Source organism: Danio rerio, chromosome 2 (genome assembly GCF_052040795.2).
Source record: "Danio rerio strain M-AB ecotype USA chromosome 2, GRCz13ab, whole genome shotgun sequence".
Lineage (NCBI taxonomy): Eukaryota > Metazoa > Chordata > Actinopteri > Cypriniformes > Danionidae > Danio > Danio rerio.
Genome location: NC_141022.1, coordinates 29,114,285 through 29,133,849, shown reverse-complemented (window position 1 = coordinate 29,133,849; position 19,565 = coordinate 29,114,285). Strand labels below are relative to the sequence as shown.

At 35.8% G+C, this 19,565-nt stretch overlaps 1 protein-coding gene across 5 annotated transcripts in view; it reads right to left on the bottom strand.

The window, feature by feature from the left end:
- fndc3ba (fibronectin type III domain containing 3Ba) overlaps positions 1-19,565 on the bottom strand; it is a 235,602-nt gene that overhangs the window by 96,148 nt on the left and 119,889 nt on the right. For 4 of the 5 annotated variants that reach the window (XR_015477915.1, XM_087239921.1, XM_087239922.1 and 1 more), the window contains 3 exon segments: positions 15,414-15,490; positions 9,423-9,654; positions 7,273-7,542 (listed from right to left, as the gene is read on the bottom strand). Coding sequence is in view for 4 of the 5 variants with exons in the window: in XM_087239921.1 (XP_087096047.1) it covers positions 7,273-7,542; positions 9,423-9,654; positions 15,414-15,490 (579 nt within the window). In the remaining variant the exon portion in view is untranslated. 5 annotated transcript variants of the gene reach the window in all.

Here is a 19,565-nt window from a genome sequence, read left to right as displayed (position 1 = left end):
TGGTAAGAGCAACAAATAATAACTAGTTGATCATTTGGAAAAGTGGCAGAAGGTAGATTTTTCTAGTGAATCATCAGTTGAACTGCATCCCAATCATCACAAATACAGCAGAAGACCTGTTGGAGCCAGCATGGATTCAAGATTCTCACACAAAAAAAATCAGTCAAGTTTAATAAAAGAAATTCAAGATTTTGGGGTTACATTCAGTAAGGGGACATGCGAGAGATCTGCAGAGTGGATGGCAACGTCAACAGCCTGAGCTGTCAAGACATTAGATTACAAAGCCACAGGAGAGGGCTAATTCTTCAGCAGGATAGTGCTCAGTCTCATTCTTCAGCCTCCACATCAAAGTTTCTGAAAGCAAAGAAGGTCAGGGTGCTACAGGATTGTTCATCCCAATCACCAGACATGAACATTATTGGGCATGTCTTGTGTAAGATGGAGGAGGCACTGAAGATAAATCCCAAGAGTCTTGTTGAACTCTGGGAGTCCTGCAAAAATGCTTTCTTTGCCATTCCAGATGACTTTTTACAATAATTTATTTAAGTCATTGCAGAGATGTATGGATGCTGTCCTCTAAGCTCATGGAAGTCATACACAATATTCATTATTTTTCTACTGAACCATGACTTTATATTTTATACCGTACATATTTTCTGTTAGGTGAAAAGAGGTGTTTTGTCTAAGCAAAGTCAGACGTTACTGTCCTAATTAAATAATTAAAAATCAAGGCATGATCATGTTTTATTTTGGTAAAATAAGCATAATCTAGAGGTATTTGCCTTTCAAATAAGCCACTTCTGATACCATGATGATCAACTAGAAATCAAGTCCTAATTTGTTCTTCCTAAAACTTGGATAGGCACAAGCACATCTATGTGAGGGTTGTCTCCATGTGTACATTTAGCAAACAACAGTACTAATAACAAGACAAACATTTTCACTGAAACAGTCAGTTTGTCCATTGTGTTACTGTAAGAACTGAAAGAGGGATTTCCCAGAAAAACACACAAATGTTGATTTTGGCTCACGTCTCATCAATTTCTATAGCAACTTCATGAAAAGCCAGACGTGCAAGAATCTCCTGATGGGTGAGAGTTCTGGCATACCAACTGCAAATGAATAAGCACCGGGCAGATAATTGAAAGGTCATATTTAATTAGGGGGGAAAGCTGGCATCCGGTTACCAGGTTTATCTGCCCTCGACCTTCTCATCTGATTCGGTTTCCTCAAGTTGTGTCACCTACTATAGCTCCATCGCTTGCCGTTATCGAAGTGACCTCAGGGAAAAACCTTTTACGGTGACTCATATGTTGTGAGAGAGTGAATGTGGGAAACTGTTAACATTGTGGCAAAGACACAAAGCCAAGATTAAGGAACATCTGCTGCTTCTGGTCGGTAATGACGGAGTGAAAGCACGTGGCTGGAGGAAATGCACAGCGCCAAAGAGAAGCAGAAGTGAACATCTGTTTCTGCTTGAGTCCATGCAACCACACGGAGAGACGGAGATACAAAGGAGTTAAGGTTAAAGTGCTGCAAGTCTAAGACCTTGAGAAGGTTAATCTAGTGGCCAGTCTTCCTCAGCACACAGGCTTGACCCCAGCCTGATCTAGTTAATGAGGACTGAGCAGTAGAAAGCACAAACATCCTTGCAGCTTAGGAACCAAGGAGATCATGGGCCCCTGGATCTGGTTTCCTGCTTTATGTAATAAAGCCTTATGAGCTGAGGTGAGTATGTTTGTTCCTATTGGGCAATCTGAGCAAAGATCGTCCATGAGAGGTGCTGAGAGAGGACAATTTGAGTTGTTTTAACAGCCCCAGTCCTGTCTGGTAGCCAGCCCTGGATCTTCAAGCTGCTATGCCAGCAACAAAATATTTTCGACAGCTGGAATGTCTGCCCTTTTGTTGTCTGTCTCTCTTTCTCATTCCTGTCTTTTTTCTAGTCTTTTTAAAGCCTTGAGAGCTAAATCATACTACTGTGGCTTTCTCTATAAAGAAAAAAAAACTTGACCTGATCTCCGGCGTGACCTGGTGAACCAAGTAGTCTACAAATGCGGTCATGATGATTTATGCCTAGGAGGCAAGCTGCAGTGAGGCCCAGATGGTCACAGCTCTCAGTAAGTGACGTGAGCAAGAACCCTCAAGTTTGTTTTTTCTCTTTCATCAACTGTTTAGTTGACTCCACTGATGAGAGAAGTACGCTGTGGTCTCGTAGAATTGACCCCAGCGGCCTGCTTATGGTGACCCTAAAGACACTAATTTTCTTGGCCTAGACTGAGTACATTTACATGTTAGATTGTACACTCTATAGTGCTGCATGATTGATCATATCGCAATCGCGATGTCAGCCTATGCGATTACATTACAGCAAAACTTGAGATTATATTAAATAAACAAAAGCGAAAGCAGCGCGTGCGCAGCGCGTATGGAGAGCAGAAGAAGCACGCAGGCGTTTGCATTTCACACTAGCTGCGTCTGCAGCGCGCAGCTCTTCAGCAGCTGCTGCAGAGATCAATCTATCTGTCTATTCTATGTAGTTGAGCTCTCAGTAAGGGACCGGAAAAGCGGAAAAGTGCTTCTTTTTTTTTTTTTTTTTTTTTTGCTCCACTCAGATTCGGGTGTGTGTTTAAACAGACAATACACTTAAAAATATGTAAACATGTCTGTCCTGCGTGTTTTAATTTAAACAACTATTTTTTTCTTAAACAGTTACTAAAGTATTCGAATGCTTCATTATAGATCTGTGCATTCTCACATGAACACCTGTGTTATCAAACAAAATAATGAGATTCATTTCCTGCTCTTCACTAAATAACTATAGTAACTATAATCAATATGCAAATACAATCAAAGATTTTATAGCTTTATTTCATTTCTGTATAGGACATTGATTTTAACAGGCTAAACCTTTTATTTTATTGTCAATATTTTCTAATGTTTGCTATGTATTCTATCATTTGAAGCTATTTGTTGTCCCATATTTTTTACATCCCAACGTTGACAGATTGCTAATCAATAAATAGCTATAGTGCTATCTGTTAGTTTTAACGTCAGCTAATGTTATGGAAGGGCATAGAGGTTATGGAAAATAGTAATAGTAATGTAAATACCCCCATCATTCCTTCCTCAAGCAAATGTGTAAATATTAGATCTATTCAGCTATAACGTTAATTGCATTGGCATATTTATCTGACGTTTTTCCAGCTTGTAGTAGTCGATCAAAAAGCGATTTAGTTTCTTATGACTATACACTAGCAGTGGAATTTACTGCGATGTGACAGGGCGCCACCTGAAATCTTGTCTAGGGCGCCAAATTGGTTAGGGCTGGGCCTGCCTGTGATATCATGTCATTTGGTTTTTGATTGTCAGGATGTTTTAATAATATTTTTACAATATAGTTATAATGATATTTACTGTATACATGATCAAACTAGTGTTACGCGCTGCTGCTGCGTGCGGTATGAAAGTTCTGTTAACTTGGACGCCGAAAAAACACACGCTGCTCATGCTGTGCTTGTGGTCATGTGACTTCACGCAGCGCAGTGTGGAGACGGGAGAAAATGGATACAGAACAGAACACTTAACTTGTGCCAAGAAAAAATGCTACCTCTGTTATTTGGTGATATTTTGGCTTCAGGATATCGGACACTGAGCAGAAAGAGGTACAGTGCAAAATTTGCCAAACTAAAATTGCTACATCACATGGCAACACTACAAATTTATATCAGCACCTGAAACAGCACAGAGAAAAGTATGATGAATGCATGGCGATAAAAGCCAAGAGTAGTAATGTAAAAATATTTTAAAAATTGGGTATTTGTTTTATTTATCTGTACATTTGACTTTTTAATTTTATTTTAAAATTAATTTAATGTAATTTATTTCAGTAATGTAAAGATGTTACTGTTATTTAATTTTGTACAACATTGTTTTAATTTGAAAACATTGTTCATTTCTAGTTGTTGCTAGATTGCACTGCATACTGTATCTCAGTTGAAAAATAAAAATTTCAGCATTATTAGTAATCTGTGTGTGCATTTTTCTTAATAACAAGCAAGTTGAGTCATATCACTTGTTTATCGTATCGCAAATCGCAATTTTTACATTAATAAACGCAATGTGATAATTTTCCCAAATCGTGCAGCCCTAACACTCTATTATGTATAATAACCAGGCATGCATTATAAGAATAGTGCAGCAAAAATGAGATGTCTAACATTTAATTAGTCTCTCTCCAAATCTGTATTGACTCAAAATAAAATATATTTTGCCCAAACACAAAGTGATTAGGATTCAAAATAACTGTATTGCAGTGAAATTCTCCTACACATACAAATCACCACTGTTGCTTATTGTCCCAATATATTTAAATATGTTTTGCATGTTACCAAGTTGAATTTAATGCAAAGTAAAATGCAAAGTAATATATACACACACACACACACATACATACATACACACATACATATATATATATATATATATATATATATATATATATATATATATATATATATATATATATTATATATATATAAATTATATATATAAATACATATACAGTATATATAAATATATATACATATACAGTATATATATATATATATATATATATATATATATATATATATATATATATATATATAAATATATATATATATATATATATATATATATATATATATATATAAATACATATATATATATATATATATATATATATATATATATTATATATATATATATATATATAATATATATATATATATATATATATATATATATATATATATATATATATATATATATATACATATATACATATATATATATATATATATATACTAAATAAATAGTATGTGTGTGTGTGTGTGTGTGTGTCTGTGTGTGTATATATAGTTTTCATCATTTCAGGCATCATTTCATTATTCAGGCAGTTCTTATCATGTGTTTTCATTCATTTGGCATCATAATTGCTCCTTGTGATTGGGTCTTTGCCCAATTGCAGATCATTATTGGAAATCTATGCCAGCAGCCATATCTGGGATATTTTGGCTTCACGTTTGTATAGGAAACACTGTACATTTATTCTGTCTTTATTTGTTTTTTATACATACATCTTATGCTCTAAACAGAAGATTTCAACTTCTGACATCTAACAGCCTTACATTATGAAAGCTCAAAGTTGCTTGGTTAAAAACGCTCATGTTTTGTCTCAATGCTTTATTTCTATGACAAGATTTATTTAATCTAAATTTGAATCTCTCATTTTTTCCAACAACACTGTTTGTTGACATAAGTCTTCACACTGTATAATTACAGTACTATCATCTTGTAATCATGCAAAAATTTGCAGAACTGTCGCCAAAGATCTGGTAAACAGAATGAAATAGATATTTCTTGTTTTTCAATATGCAAGACAACAAACATGTTCTAAACCATCCAAAATAAAATACTCATCTAACCATCTTGCATAAACTGAGACAGCAGCCAAATTTATTGAGTAGGAGCTTCACAGCAGTCTTATCTCCCGGGAATTCAGCCACAGTCGGCACTTGCCTTTGATCCCGCAGATACTCTAAGCGTCTGTAACATAGAAACACCATATGGATGTACAAGCAGCTCTTGTGTAGCTTGTTAGACTACGAAGGCCTATCAAGACTGATCAAAGGATGGGCTGTTTGTGCTCGTAGCAGACAAATCACGTTTCCATGATGTCAGCGTGCAATGAGTCAAGTCTTACAACACCTGAATATAAAGCTCAATGTTCCAGCTTTAACATAACCGACGTGGATGCTTCCTTTTTTTTTTTTTTGCATTTCTCGCAGATCAAATAAACGAAGGGGTCATTCCATTTACCGCACTTGTCAGCACTTGCAAATGTACATGCATTGACGAAACACCTGGGATCTGTGGCACTTACATAATTTCAAGCTAAAACTTCAGAACAAAGAAGAAAAAAAAATTGGCAGAGAACATTGCAGAAAAACACAATGAACTCCGTAAGTTGCCGATGTGTGTTTAAATGATTTAAAACGTGCATAGATGCATGTTTAAAAAATAAAAATAAAAGAGAGAGAGAGTGGAAAAAACAGCATGTGAACACATCTTAAACAGAGCTCTTCTCCTCTAGGCACTGCAGGGGGCCTGATAAGGCACATGTGGAACTGGTGAGGATCGGTGGCCAGGCTCAAAGGACCCGTTCATTGGGGGAACGTGACTCCACAGGTATGTGGGCTGCCTTTCAGCAGAGGCCCAACCTGAGACACAAGGGCCACATTGTGGGTGCTGGAAAAATGATAGCACCTTGGCGATTCCCAGCTATGCAGTTTCCGTGGCATGACGACCCCCTTTACCTCTATTGATGCATTTATCTCTCCTTTTTTTATTTACTTAATGAGGAGAGAGAAAAGGCTTGTGGGTGCACTGAGGGAAAACATGCATTACAGATGTCTAATAGAAGCCGTGAAACATCAGAAGATAAATATTTTAGCCATGTACAAGATGATTTAATGTAACCACAATAACATCTATAATGTCTTGTATAAACGTTGCTGAGAATTTCTGGCACGAAGCAGAGCGAGAGAGTCCTTGTGCTGTGACTCTTGTAATTCTACGCAACTTAGATCTTTTTTTTTTTAAAAGACTACATAGGATACTTTTATTTCTGAAACTAAAAAAAGCCAACTTGGGCAAATTTGACAAAATACAGTAAATATAAATAAATAAAAATAAAGTATTAAACTGTTGTACCTATTAAAGTAATGTGCATGACAAATGTATTTGCTGTCATGATTGATTAGTTCCATTCTTGCAAAACAAAAGTATTAAATAAAAAATAAAAAAAGAGCAATTGACAGGCAGCATGGTGGTTCAGTGGTTACCCATCACCACAAAGCAAATAGCTTGCTGGTTCGAGTCCTGGCAGGGCCAGTTGGTATTTGTGTGAAGTTTGCATGTTCTCCCCGTGTTTGTGTGGGTTTCCTTCGAATGCTCCGGTTTCCCCCACAGTCCAAAGACATGTGGGTATAGGTGAATTGAATAAACTAAATTAGCCATTGTGTATGAGTGTGTGAATGTAAGAGTGTGGGTGTTTCCCAGTACTGGGTTGCGGCTGGAAGGGCATACACTGCATAAAACATATGTCGGAATAATTAGCGGTTTATTCCACTGTGGTGACCCCTGATAAATAAGGTACTAAGCTGAAGGAAAATGAGTGAGTGAATGAATGAATAACCAATTTACTCATTACATTCCTGCAAATGCTCTAACCTTGTAGTTCTGGCTCGCTGGATCTTGGGCTGCTCCGAGCTCCACGAGTTGGTTTTTTAGCTCCAGGACTGGATCCTCCGCCTCCTCCAAGACTTCCATGGACCTTGCCATAGCCATTGTACATGTTGTTGCAACTCATGTTGCTCTTATAGATGGAAGGAGGGCTATTGAGGCGATTCTGACGCTCCAGTCTGTCCTTCATCTTCTTTGGTGGTGGTTTGTACGGTTCATCTCGCCCAATGTAGTTCATACCATACACGGGAATTATCTCTGCAGCAACGAAACAAAAACCCAAAAGGAGGAATGTAAAAGATTTGTGAACAAAATGTTTGCACTCAAAAAGTGATTTTGGCAGCTTGTTTAAAGTACTTATGTAAAATGAGCTGAGTTAACAGAATTCTTAAGGGTTTTGAGGGGATAACTTATTTGTTTTGTGTTCAATCCACTTAAATTTTTTAAATTAATCAAGTTAACTTAATTGATTTGTGTTGGGACTGTTGTTGTCATGATACTAGAATTTTAAAAAGTCAATTTTCCTGCTAACATTTGAGCGCTGTTGAGCGCGTTCTTAAACAGCGCTAATTTGCCATTACTATGTTCACGTGCACATAAGCTGGTCTGTTTATAAGCTGACAGCTCCGAGTGCTCTGCTCATGAATCGACTAATCTTTATGTCTTTAAAATGCTCCAGTGTCTCTGTATCTGTAGTTACACTCAGTAAACAGCAGTGAGTTTGGTGAACTGATGACTTTCATGGCCTTTCACAGTCATTTCTGTTGAGTCCGTGAAAACAATGGCAAATCAGCAGAGTTTTACGGATGTGCTCAACAGCGCTCAAATGTTAGCAATGAATGTTTTTTAAAATTTCAGTACTGATTGATACCAAATTTCAGTACCATGTACCTACTGTAGTACATGTACCAACCACCTAGTTGGGACAACACAAAGGAATTGTGTGAAACCCAACATTTTTGACAGTGTGGGTCATTTCATAAGAGTATTAATATAAGCAATGATCAAGAAGCAATGCTCTTGCTTAAAATTCACACCAGATTTAATTTTACTAATAATTCACTAGTAAGTCACTTTGGTGTCACATTTAACATTTGGTAAAATATTTGAAAACATTAGCAGCAAAAGATTCAAAGTAAATCGGCAGACTGCCACTTTAGCTCTCAAAAATTTTTTAATGTCAATATTACAACGTTTCGACCGACATGGTCTTCATCAGGTCATCATGGTCTTCACCTGATGAAGACCATGTCGGTCGAAACGTTGTAATATTGACATAAAAAAATTTTTGAGAGCTAAAGTGGCAGTGTGCTGATTTACTTTGAATCTTTTGCTACTTATGTTTGTTTTTTGATCGTGCACCTACCTTCAAGATTTTCTAGATGTGCGCACATTTCTGTTTTTTTGCAAAACATTAGCAGCAAACATGAAACCGGCGTCTTCCTCACAAGTTTAAGTAATTAAGCTCAAGCGAAAAATTAGATTGAGATGAGAAACATCCTGTGAATAAACTGGATTAAGTGATGAATTTGGTGTGAACTCAGCATATTAAACCCAGCAATTAAAATTGTACATATTCATTTCACTTTGTTGCACTAATTCATCTTGAACTGTACATATCCACTGCACATATCCATTTGTAATTATGTTCCTATCTATCTGCATACCTCTGACTATTAACAACAACCTGTACCCTTATTCATCTATAGTAAATCTGTTTATAGTTACAACCTGTATATAATGTTCCTAGTACACCCATCTGTAAATATTACCCATAGTTTTTCTATAATTGTACTTGTACATGTGTAATGACAATGATGTTGAAGATAATCTAATAAGCCACATACTGGTGGTTTAAGTGTTATATTTATTTTCTCATAACAAGCCTAAACCAACAAAGAAGACACAAAATCAAAACTCAACAAAACTTTGTTTAATTACAGTTAGTTAAATTGGTTATTTACCATTTTCAACATTGTGTCCAGTGAGTGTGTACAATAAATGTGCAGGGTGTGATATTGGCATAGGTTTGAGGAATCACCACATTTCACTTGAAATTTGCAACGCTCAGTAAATAAAAAAAAAAAGAAAAGCTTAATAAAAGTCTTGATCACACACACAAACACACACACTCTTACCTTCATTGTACATGGGCGGGAGGTGGTGCTGGTAGTACTGGTGTGGAGGAATGTCTCCGGGACTGACGGGTGGGTAAAAGGCGGTGTGTGAGTTAGGGATGAAAGGTGGTGGAGCCATGTATGGAGGTAAGTGATGAGTTGGAGAGATAGCAGGGGAATAGCTGGGAGGATAACACTCTGGAGACTGAGGGGTGACCACCACCCTCCGGACCCCTGTGTTGTCTTCCAGCACCTGTAAGGATAGCATAAATGGTTTTACTCATCTGAATTAATTTTCTGTAGCTTGAAATGAGTACTTCAACTTTCACTGACATTTCCTGCTTACTTTTGCCAGTAAGAAATTATTTTTATGAACAATTTAAAATAGAAAACATTGATGCAAAGATCTAAAATGTTAATACAATGTTATGAATAATAAATAAATAAATAAATAAATAAATAAATAAATAAATAAATAAATAAATAAATAAATAAATAAATAAATAAATAAATGCATTTAATAACATAAGTCTCGGGATAAAATTAGGTCTTTGAGTCAGTCCTTCACCTGTCTGACCTACTGGACCCAGGTTTGTTTACGTGTGTGTTTGACAGATCTATCAATACACAGACAGCACAGTGTCAAGAGTGATCAGTGAAGCTCAGATCAAGTTCAGACTCGCTGTGCATTCATGTTGGGAAAAGGTGAGACAGTTTCATTATGCAATTGTATGAGAGACATCGGACTGACTGTGAATATCAAATGGGATCTGAGAAAGGGTGTCTGGGTTAGTGTTATTGAGATACTCATCTCTTCTGTGAGAACAAAACAAAACGACCAGACAACCAAAAATAAATTATTGAAAAAACAAAAAGTGGATTATTAGCAATGCTTGTGACTATTTCACTCCATGATGAATAGCTTGTAAATCTCATTTGCAAGACACTTTGGGTAAAAAAAAATTGGCTGATGAAAGAATAAATGCAAACATAAATGTAATACTTCAAGTGAAGTTTCATAAACTAATTTCAAGAGGAGCACGTGATATGATTGATTGCAGCTGGTCTCACATCTGTAATCATTAGTAAGCCAATCAGATTAATCCAAACTCGCTAAAAGTAGCCTGTCTAAAACTACTCCCTTATCTTCATTTTCCGCAGAATATTTTAATTTTACTTCCTACCTTTGATCTGGGTCTTCAAATGAAGTCTACGATGTTAATTTTAAAGAGGATGACAATAAGAATCGGTGAAATCAAAAATTATGTTTAAATTTATATTAGATTTATGACCAAATTCAAAAAAACATTTTGTCAATCTACATGTTTTTGTTTTTTTTAAATAACCTAATCTGTCCAATCATGGTCCACTTTTACCTAGATTTTAAAGAGGAAATTCTCCTCAAATTCCATTTCATAATTAATTTTCTGTAAATAAAGTGCATCAAATTTGCATTAGACAAAAGCCTTATTACCATGTTAAGCCATTCCCACTGCAGCACTGGAAGCTAAGTTCTGGAGAAAACAAAGCTGTTATAAGATGCGAGGTGATCATATAACTGCTAAAAATCAGAGGTTGCTATGACTTCAAATTACTCAACAGAGATGATCACAGCTGGCCCGCAGTTTGAGGAGCTGTACTGTTCAATAAAGCTGAATTAGTCTGAGGCTGCTATCAAATGTCTGTCTGGATCCTGGTCTCCTGTTGTTAGATGCCCACAGCTCTGACTGTGCTTCCCGCTCTCAGCTGGCACAGGACTAAACCAAACACAGATACTGTGACCTTTGGACAATTAGCGGAATCCTTCCAATGCCAGGAACAGTAATGGGCAATCAGATAATCAGAGGGCAGGAGTTTTAAATGAAGTGGATTCCAAACACAATTTGCAAAAACTGATTTATAAACTAAAGAACAGAAAAAAAATATATATTTTGTCAATAGCAGTTAGAAATTATACATATAATATATATTTTATAATTTTTTGGGACCATGATGGGTTATTGGATTGAAACAAGCCTACTGAAGCACTGAAAGTCATGTTTCATCATAAATAAATGATGGCTATTGACAAAAATTGCAAATTTAACTTACGTGCACAAATAAAATATTGCACAAAATATTGGCAAACAAAAGGTCGTTTCCATCCCGCTTCCCGCGGTTCCATTTAAGAGAATATATTTGTCACTTTCTGGGAAGCTTGACATACAGTAATAAAAAATAAAATCATATTTAAGAAAGAGTGGAAACCACTTTATGATTTATGATAGTCATCAAAGGTTATTCAGTACATTTGCATCGAATTCAGTTAAGTTTTATGCCCTTTTATTTAAAACTTGCAGACATCTTGGTGTTTCAAATTTATTTATTATTAAATTTTTTATACTCATGGTAGGACTTTTTTATTTTGAGACCATGTCTTTCCCCAATTAAAGAAAATGTTCTTCTAAAAAAAATTTTTTTAATTTAATTTAATTTAATTTTTTTTTAAATCAAACGGCAACATCCTGCTCTCCCTCACGAAGCTAAGGTGGAACTAAAACTGCAATTCGTCAACCAGCCTTTTGAGGGCTAGCTCCAGAAACTGCTGATGTTCACTGACCGCCAAGCTAAATTGGCCATTTTTACAGCTGATAAAAACACGTTTGCAGTGTGGTACAAAAGATAGTTTTGGTGCATATGGCTAATATTACCATTCATGATAACTGTGAGGTGGTGAACTCATTCGTTTCATTTAAATTAAGTCTGCATAATTGAGGGCCTGGTTAGCCGCTGAACTCGGCATACAATATATAAATTATAATTTTATTTCATTAGCAGATAATATGTAATATTATCAAGTGACATCCTTTTCCCAGGTGAGTAAAATTCGTATTCTTGAAAATTCCTGAACAGTTATCTGAAATGTTGTTGTACGGTGTTATGCCTGGACTTCCTTAATAACCTTGAATTTACTAACAAAGACAATATTTGAAATATTTGGAAGTAATTCATGTTTTCATCCTGTAGAAAAACGTCATAAGAAAAAAAGCTTAGTGGCTCAATGTATTACAACAGTGTTTTTAAAAGACCAAAGAAAATGTATCAATATAGTACATAATCAAGCACATTTGGTCAGAACACAAACGAGTCGTATTAAGCGTTTCTCCCGAAAAACAAACAAAATGGCTACGTTTGGCTATGCCCACTTGTAGCCTCATTTGCACGCTTGAAAAATATCTATATTTTTTTAGTCTATGGTTTTTACACATCTGTAAACATACAGTTTTTGAAATGCAGAAGGAATTATATATGTTCCACATTTAATGACGCTCCTTTTTAACTCTTGTTTTATAAAAGAGAGGGAATAAGAAAAGTGCATGATCCCTTTTTTATTTTCCTACTAAAATACAAAGTACAGTGGCAAAGTATAGAGCAATTAGGAAACTCACTTTAAGTAAACAAAAGCCTAATCTTTAGCTTTCCTTTCTGGGAAACGGCATTACAAGATAACAACAACCTTTATTTAAATTATCTCCTCGCAAAATATCACCCCAACTTTCCTTGACATTTTCACTTGTATTTACTTAACGCTTGTCACTCCATGACATTTCAGAAGGTATTTGCATCTTTTGCTCGGGTATTAAAACTATTCCACGAGTCATCTCCATTGTGCCCTTGAGGACAAATCTCTCAGTAACAGTGTAAAGTGATCAATAGAAACGCATTGTAAAAGTTCTGAAAACACTGCAACCTATTTTTGGTTCTAAACCTAACAGGGTTAGGAAACTCAAGCCTAAATACACACGTTCTTTCAATCCTGAACCATAGACAAAACACAAATATTCGTAATAACTTCAGCGTACAGTCTGAAATGGTGTTTGTCAGCTTGTAGCTTGTGGGTTGAGTCTGAGGTGTGGATGTTGAACTATAAATGAAGACATAATGAAACCACTAGGCTCCAGGCCCAGAGCCGCCGCTGCTGCAGAGCTGATTGTAGCTCTCCGACAGCTACTGGTCAGGGGTCTGCTTTCATGTCTGGCCGATCATGAGCAAGATAAGCATTACAGTTTGAAGAGCTTGTTCCAGATCAGCACTTGCTACATATTGATTACTCCTCTCATCTGCCAGATAAGAACCACAGTGCGGTTTGGAATGATGACAGATTCGCGTATAGTGCCCGATGGATCGTAATAGAACTGTAAGAGCCCTGTACAGACAGGTAGGTCTCACTTGCTAAGGTGAGAGAATGGGAGGTTGTCGGTTCTTTGAGCATTATTGATTTTTTATTTTTTTTTTTGTTTCTCTGCAAAACATAAAACCTGCAAACACACTGTCATGTCAAGTGTTGGACTATAGAAAACTCAAGTTTTTTGTTTTTTAATAAATGTTTATACAATGCAAAATCACAATCTGTCCTGCAAAAAAAAATGAACATTTTTCACTAACCTCACACAGCCAGATCAATATAGTTTATAGCTTAAAATAAACTTTACAATTAAAGAATCATAACAGTGTATTGCTATACCTCACCTGTGGGCATAGTGTCAGAGTTATCAGATGCTTATGTTTTAATTTGTGTTTATTTTATTATTGAGAGAAAACAATGGAAATGTTGCTTTCAACAGTGTGGATTGTGTGGAGGGATGTACGTTAACAATATGTTGCTGCCATTAGGGGTGTAATGGATCACAGTTGATCCATGATTTGAATTACAGCCCATGGTTCAGAACAAATGTGACCCATGGATTGATACTTTTTTTTTTTTTCTTTAAGCCTAAGTTTTTAACGATCACTGAGAGATCGCCTCTCGCATCATTCAAATAACATGTATGAATGCATTTAGGCTATCCTGTAAAATATAATGATGACGGAAGAAGTTGTGGAGGGTTATTAGGGATGTTGTGGGTTTCTTACAGTAGGTTAAAGGTGTTTTCTGTCATTACTTGTTTAGCCTGCATTAATGCATTCAGTGTAAGCTGTACAATAAATCATTAAAAGATCAGGATCTCAACACCCACACAACATAAATTATAAATGATGGTGATTTGCATGTTTATTATTCCTTCAAATCGTTGCATTAAAATCGGTGATTGAAAAAACAAAAATCAAGAAAAAGATTCAGTCTTTAGTCTTTTATGTTATTTATGAGGTTAAAAACAGACAAATAACACAGAAGTACTGGGAGAACAGTTTATAGTTAAAAAAAAAACACTGATGCTTATGGCAAAGATTAAAATCACCATCATATGCATTTAAATTGACGTTCAAAAATGAAAGTTGTAGGCACCAATTATCTTATTCAACCAAAAGGTGGTGTCAACCAGTCATCAAAATATGTCATTGAATAATTCTTCCAAAATGACACATCTAGCAATGAAACATTAAGACTTATGAGTGAAAAACTGATTCATTTATTAAAAATTAAGACTAAAAATAAATATGAATTGCACAAATTATGTTAGATTTATTTCGACATTTGGCGCCATCAGCAACCATAGTAGTAACAGTGAATTTTTCACAGTACTGAATATTTTACTATCATTTTTATTCAGCTGATTATTTCTTCATTTTAATTTTAATAAAATTACAGGTTCTGTTTGTTAAAATCATAAGTATCCTCCCCCTTTTGGCTAATCCGAAAAATGGTCCGTTCTGTGACAAAAAAAAAACAGTGATCCGTTACACCACTAGCTGCCATGGCACCTTTTTTTTTTTTACTTTATAATAATAATGAAATAAAAATAATGAAAAATCACTTGCTTTTGAGTATATCAGCATGTGAAATCCTGCATGTTGAGTTTAAGCATGAGTAATCAGTTGCTGACTGCAGTTCACTCAATGACCACTGGTGTCACTAATAACAAGGGTTTCTTAATTCTTCAAAGAGCAGCTATATTTCCTCCCCAAAATTATAAGAAAACGTACATGCATGCACACGCTTTTTCCTATCCCAAGATATAATAATAATAAAAATACATATAAAGGCCTTTATTAATGAAATTACTTTTAAATGATCTCAACATTTGTATTTACCTGGGAGATGTAGCCTGGAGGCACATGAATGGGTGGGATGGATCCATTGGGTGACATCATGGGAACCTCTGCAGGCCCTGTGTGCACAGGAAAAGAAAGAAAAGTTCAGATTTTCAAATTTACCTCAGTGTATTTGAATGTTCAGTACGGTAAACTTGTACTAGAATCACAAGTAAAATGGCAATCAACTCTTCTAGTTGTGTGCAATCTTTTCTTTATGAACTGAAAGGCTAACACTACTTTAGCTAGTGAATAATTGTTGCATTTGTCTGCTGCATGTTGCTTTACATCAAATTGAAACATAAATATTTACAAACGGAACCAGACTTTGGCTTAAAATGTCTATGATGTATGTTTTTCATCAAATCCTGCGAAGAACGTTGTAAGAACTGTGCTTGATTGCACATTCTTAATGCTGATAAGCACCAAACCATGCATTGCTGAAAATGCTTATGAATAGATATCATTCCATCCTCACTGGAAACAGGCCTTAACTGCTGGATACCAACCAGCAATGGATAAAACATACAAATAAACAAAGCGAGCAGGCCAATAAAGGCCGCCCTACTTGGCACAGCACAGAGGGCTGTGGGTAATGGAACTAAAGCAGTCCAGACAGAGCGTTATGGAGCACTGGAGAGGACTCAAGCAGCATGGAAACTCTCAGAGTGCCTCTCATCAGGCCTGATTTACAGCACGTTCATTCTCCACAATCCCAGTCTCGCTTTCTCTTCGACTGATAGAAATCACAGTTCACAACAACTTACGCACCTGTCTGAATACTCGTATCAAAATCAAACAACTCTCAGACTAGAGAACACATTTGTAGGATTTGTTTACGCCATGAAGTTTTTAAGTGCGATAACAAATATATAGATAGCATGAAGGCATAGTTCAAGCAAAAAAAAAAATTCTAAATTTGTTAATTAAAAATGCGTAATTTAGTCACCTTAAGGTCCAGCACTTAAAGTAAAAAATAAATGTATTATTTAATTAATTAATTTTTAAAAATGTGTATAGGCTAAACTGAAAGACTGATTGTTCAAAAAAAAAATGCCTTGATAAATTACCTATTACTTTTTGGTCTGTATGTGTCTGCTTGACTCTAAAATTGCCAGTGACCATTGATCAAACGCATTTAATGAATCACAAAGCATTGTGAAAACTTGAATGCTATACTAAAGAAAAGAGATGTAGACTACATTTTGGATGGCCTGACAGTAAATAAAGGACCAGGAATTGTTCATCTTTGGATCAAGTATCCTTTTGAAAATAAAAAATTGATCATTTAATTAATTAAGACTTCAGTTCCGTAGCTTGATCTTAAACAATCCTGAATAAATCATTCATTAATCAGTTTAAAACAAACCAAACTCATATCCCCCTTCATTCACTTTTAGATTCGCTGGAACAAATATATTCAAATTTAAGACAAATCCAAATTGTGTTGTTGACTTTTCCACTGCGGTCTCTCTCTGCTCACAGTAGCGGTGGTCTGGCTAAACCTGGTAAAGACATCGTCCCCCCCTGAGACAGAGGCAGTCAGCTCTGCTATGCTCTGGCCAGTATAAATCACAGGACGGGCTGTAATGAATTCTACAGTTCATTCTTCATTATCTGCCAAAAGCTATGCACAACAACATCACTAGTCACTACTATGTCATATCCTAAAGGAATATTCCAGACCCACTCAACTGGAACAGTTTTCATAAAGAGGCACTAGAATAAGACTGAAATGATGGACAAATCTATCTGAGAAGATGTTACACATGTAGTGTGAAAATGGTTCTGTAAACCGACATAATGAGTGTAACAATATCAGATTTTCAGCTGGCAGTCATTTAGTAACGCTGGGGGAATTGAGTGGATTAGTTCTTTACTGTGCTCCAGATCTAGTCAAACGGTTGTAACAGAAAAACAGAAAATAACAAATCTTCTTCAGAAAGTGATGTAGTTACATACAGAAAGCAAATGTTATTAGCTTCAGTACATTTACCAACAAAACAACAACAAAGCCCAACTACAGCTACAGCATGCAACAGCTGGGCTCCGGAAGTAAAACTACGGGTACTTTTAGAATTCATGCATGCTACGAATTAGTACATACTACATAGCTCATACATTTGCTTTAGTCTACTTTAGACTTATACTGTATAGCATGGAAAAAGTTGGGTTGGGTTCTAACAGGTTAGGTTGGAGATTAAATTCTTAAGTCTAAGCAACATTTTAAAATTCTAGTTTTATTAAAAGCTTTTTCCAGTAACAACAAGACTCCAGCTGTAAATCAGGCAAAATGTGCCTATTGTGTTTTATGAATACAAATACTACTGGACTATTGACACAAAACAATTGCACAAGTAAGGGATATAGCATTTATTTAATTCCACTTGCAGAATAAACCTTAACATCAGCAGCCAGACATGAAGCGAATAATTAGTTTTATGTCTACTTGCACACAAAACTAAACCAATCAGACTAAACATTGACAAAACATTGATGCTTGAGCTGTAATCAATTTCTAACTCTTAAAAGAAACAAAGTTGAGAAACAAAAACACACTAACCGGCTTTATTATTCAGTCACAAGTTGGTGTCAAATGGTCAAGAACACTGACATGAATTACAAGCATATAAATATGGATATGAATCTACACTATCTGACAAAAGTCTCATCATTGATCACAGTTGCCAGTGCAACAAATAATAACTTGACTTCTAGTTGATCATTTGGAAAAGTGGCAGAAGGTAGATTTCACTCATGAATCAACTGTTGAACTGCATCCCAATCATCACAAATACTGCAGAAGGCCTATTGGAACTCGCATGGACCCAAGGTTCTCACAGAAATCAGTCGATTTTCGTGACGGAAAAAGCATGGTTTGGGGTTACATTCAGTATGACGGCATGCGAGAGATCTGAGAGTGGATGGCAACATCAACAGCCTGAGATATCAAGACATTTATGCTGCCCATTACATTACAAAGCCACAGGAGAGGGAAAATTCTTCAGCAGGAAAGCGCTCCTCATACTTCAGCCTCCACATCAAAGTTCCTGAAAGCAAAGGTCAAGGTGCTCTAGGATTGGCCTGCAGAGTCACCAGACATGAACATTATTAAACATGTCAGGGGTAAGATGAAGGAGGAGGCATTGAAGATTAATCTAAACAATCTTGATGAACTCTGAGAGTCCTGCAATAACACTTTCTTTGCCATTCCGGATGACTTTATTAATTATTTGGCGAGTTATTTGAGTCATTGCAGACATGTACAAATGCAGTCTTACAAGCTCATGGGAGTCATATTACACAATATTAATTATTTTTCCACTGCACCATGACTTTATAGTCTATATTGTATATTATTTCTGTTAAGTGACAATACTTTTGTCTAAGCAACGTCAAACCTTACTGTCCTAATTAAACTATTTAAAATCAAGGCATGATCATATTTTATTTTAGTAAAAAAAGGTAATCTATAGGCCTTTGCATTTCATATAAGCCACTTTTGATACCGTGATGATCAACTAGAAGTTATTATTTGTTGTTCATAAAACTTGGATAGGCGACAAGACTTTTGTCAAGTTCTGTACTTACTGAAAAAGTAAAAGTGATTTGAAGTACACCGATTGAGCCAGTGCAATAAATTTAGGCAGCTGCTATCAAGGACATATCTAGGAAATGTTGTAATTTACCAAATCAAATATTCTAGAAACCCATGTAATAGCTGTAATTATTTATAGTTGCTTGTAGTCAACTACCTTTTCACAGGATCAAGCTACCTCTGCTACCGCTTTCCAAAAATTGCTTGCTGTAGCTAGCAGCTTTTTGTTAACTCCAAGCAGCGAACTACATTTTTAGACAAGAAGAGCTTGATTATACATTAAAAGGAGGATTAGTTTGCTGTTCAGAAAACTACAGTTTCAATGTGTGAGGTGATTAGAATACTTGCTGAGATAAAACTTTTAAAGGTAAAAGCTTGTGAACATAATTAAGAAAAACTCACAGGGTAACGGCATATCAGGAGGGGTAAAGGGCTTTTCAGAAGCTGTTTTTCCAGTAACAGCTAGACTCCAACTGACTTCAAAGAGGCCTTTTTGGTTAACTGGTGAGAACAGAGGAGGAGTGCTTACTGGCAGTGTATGTGTGTGTTTGTGT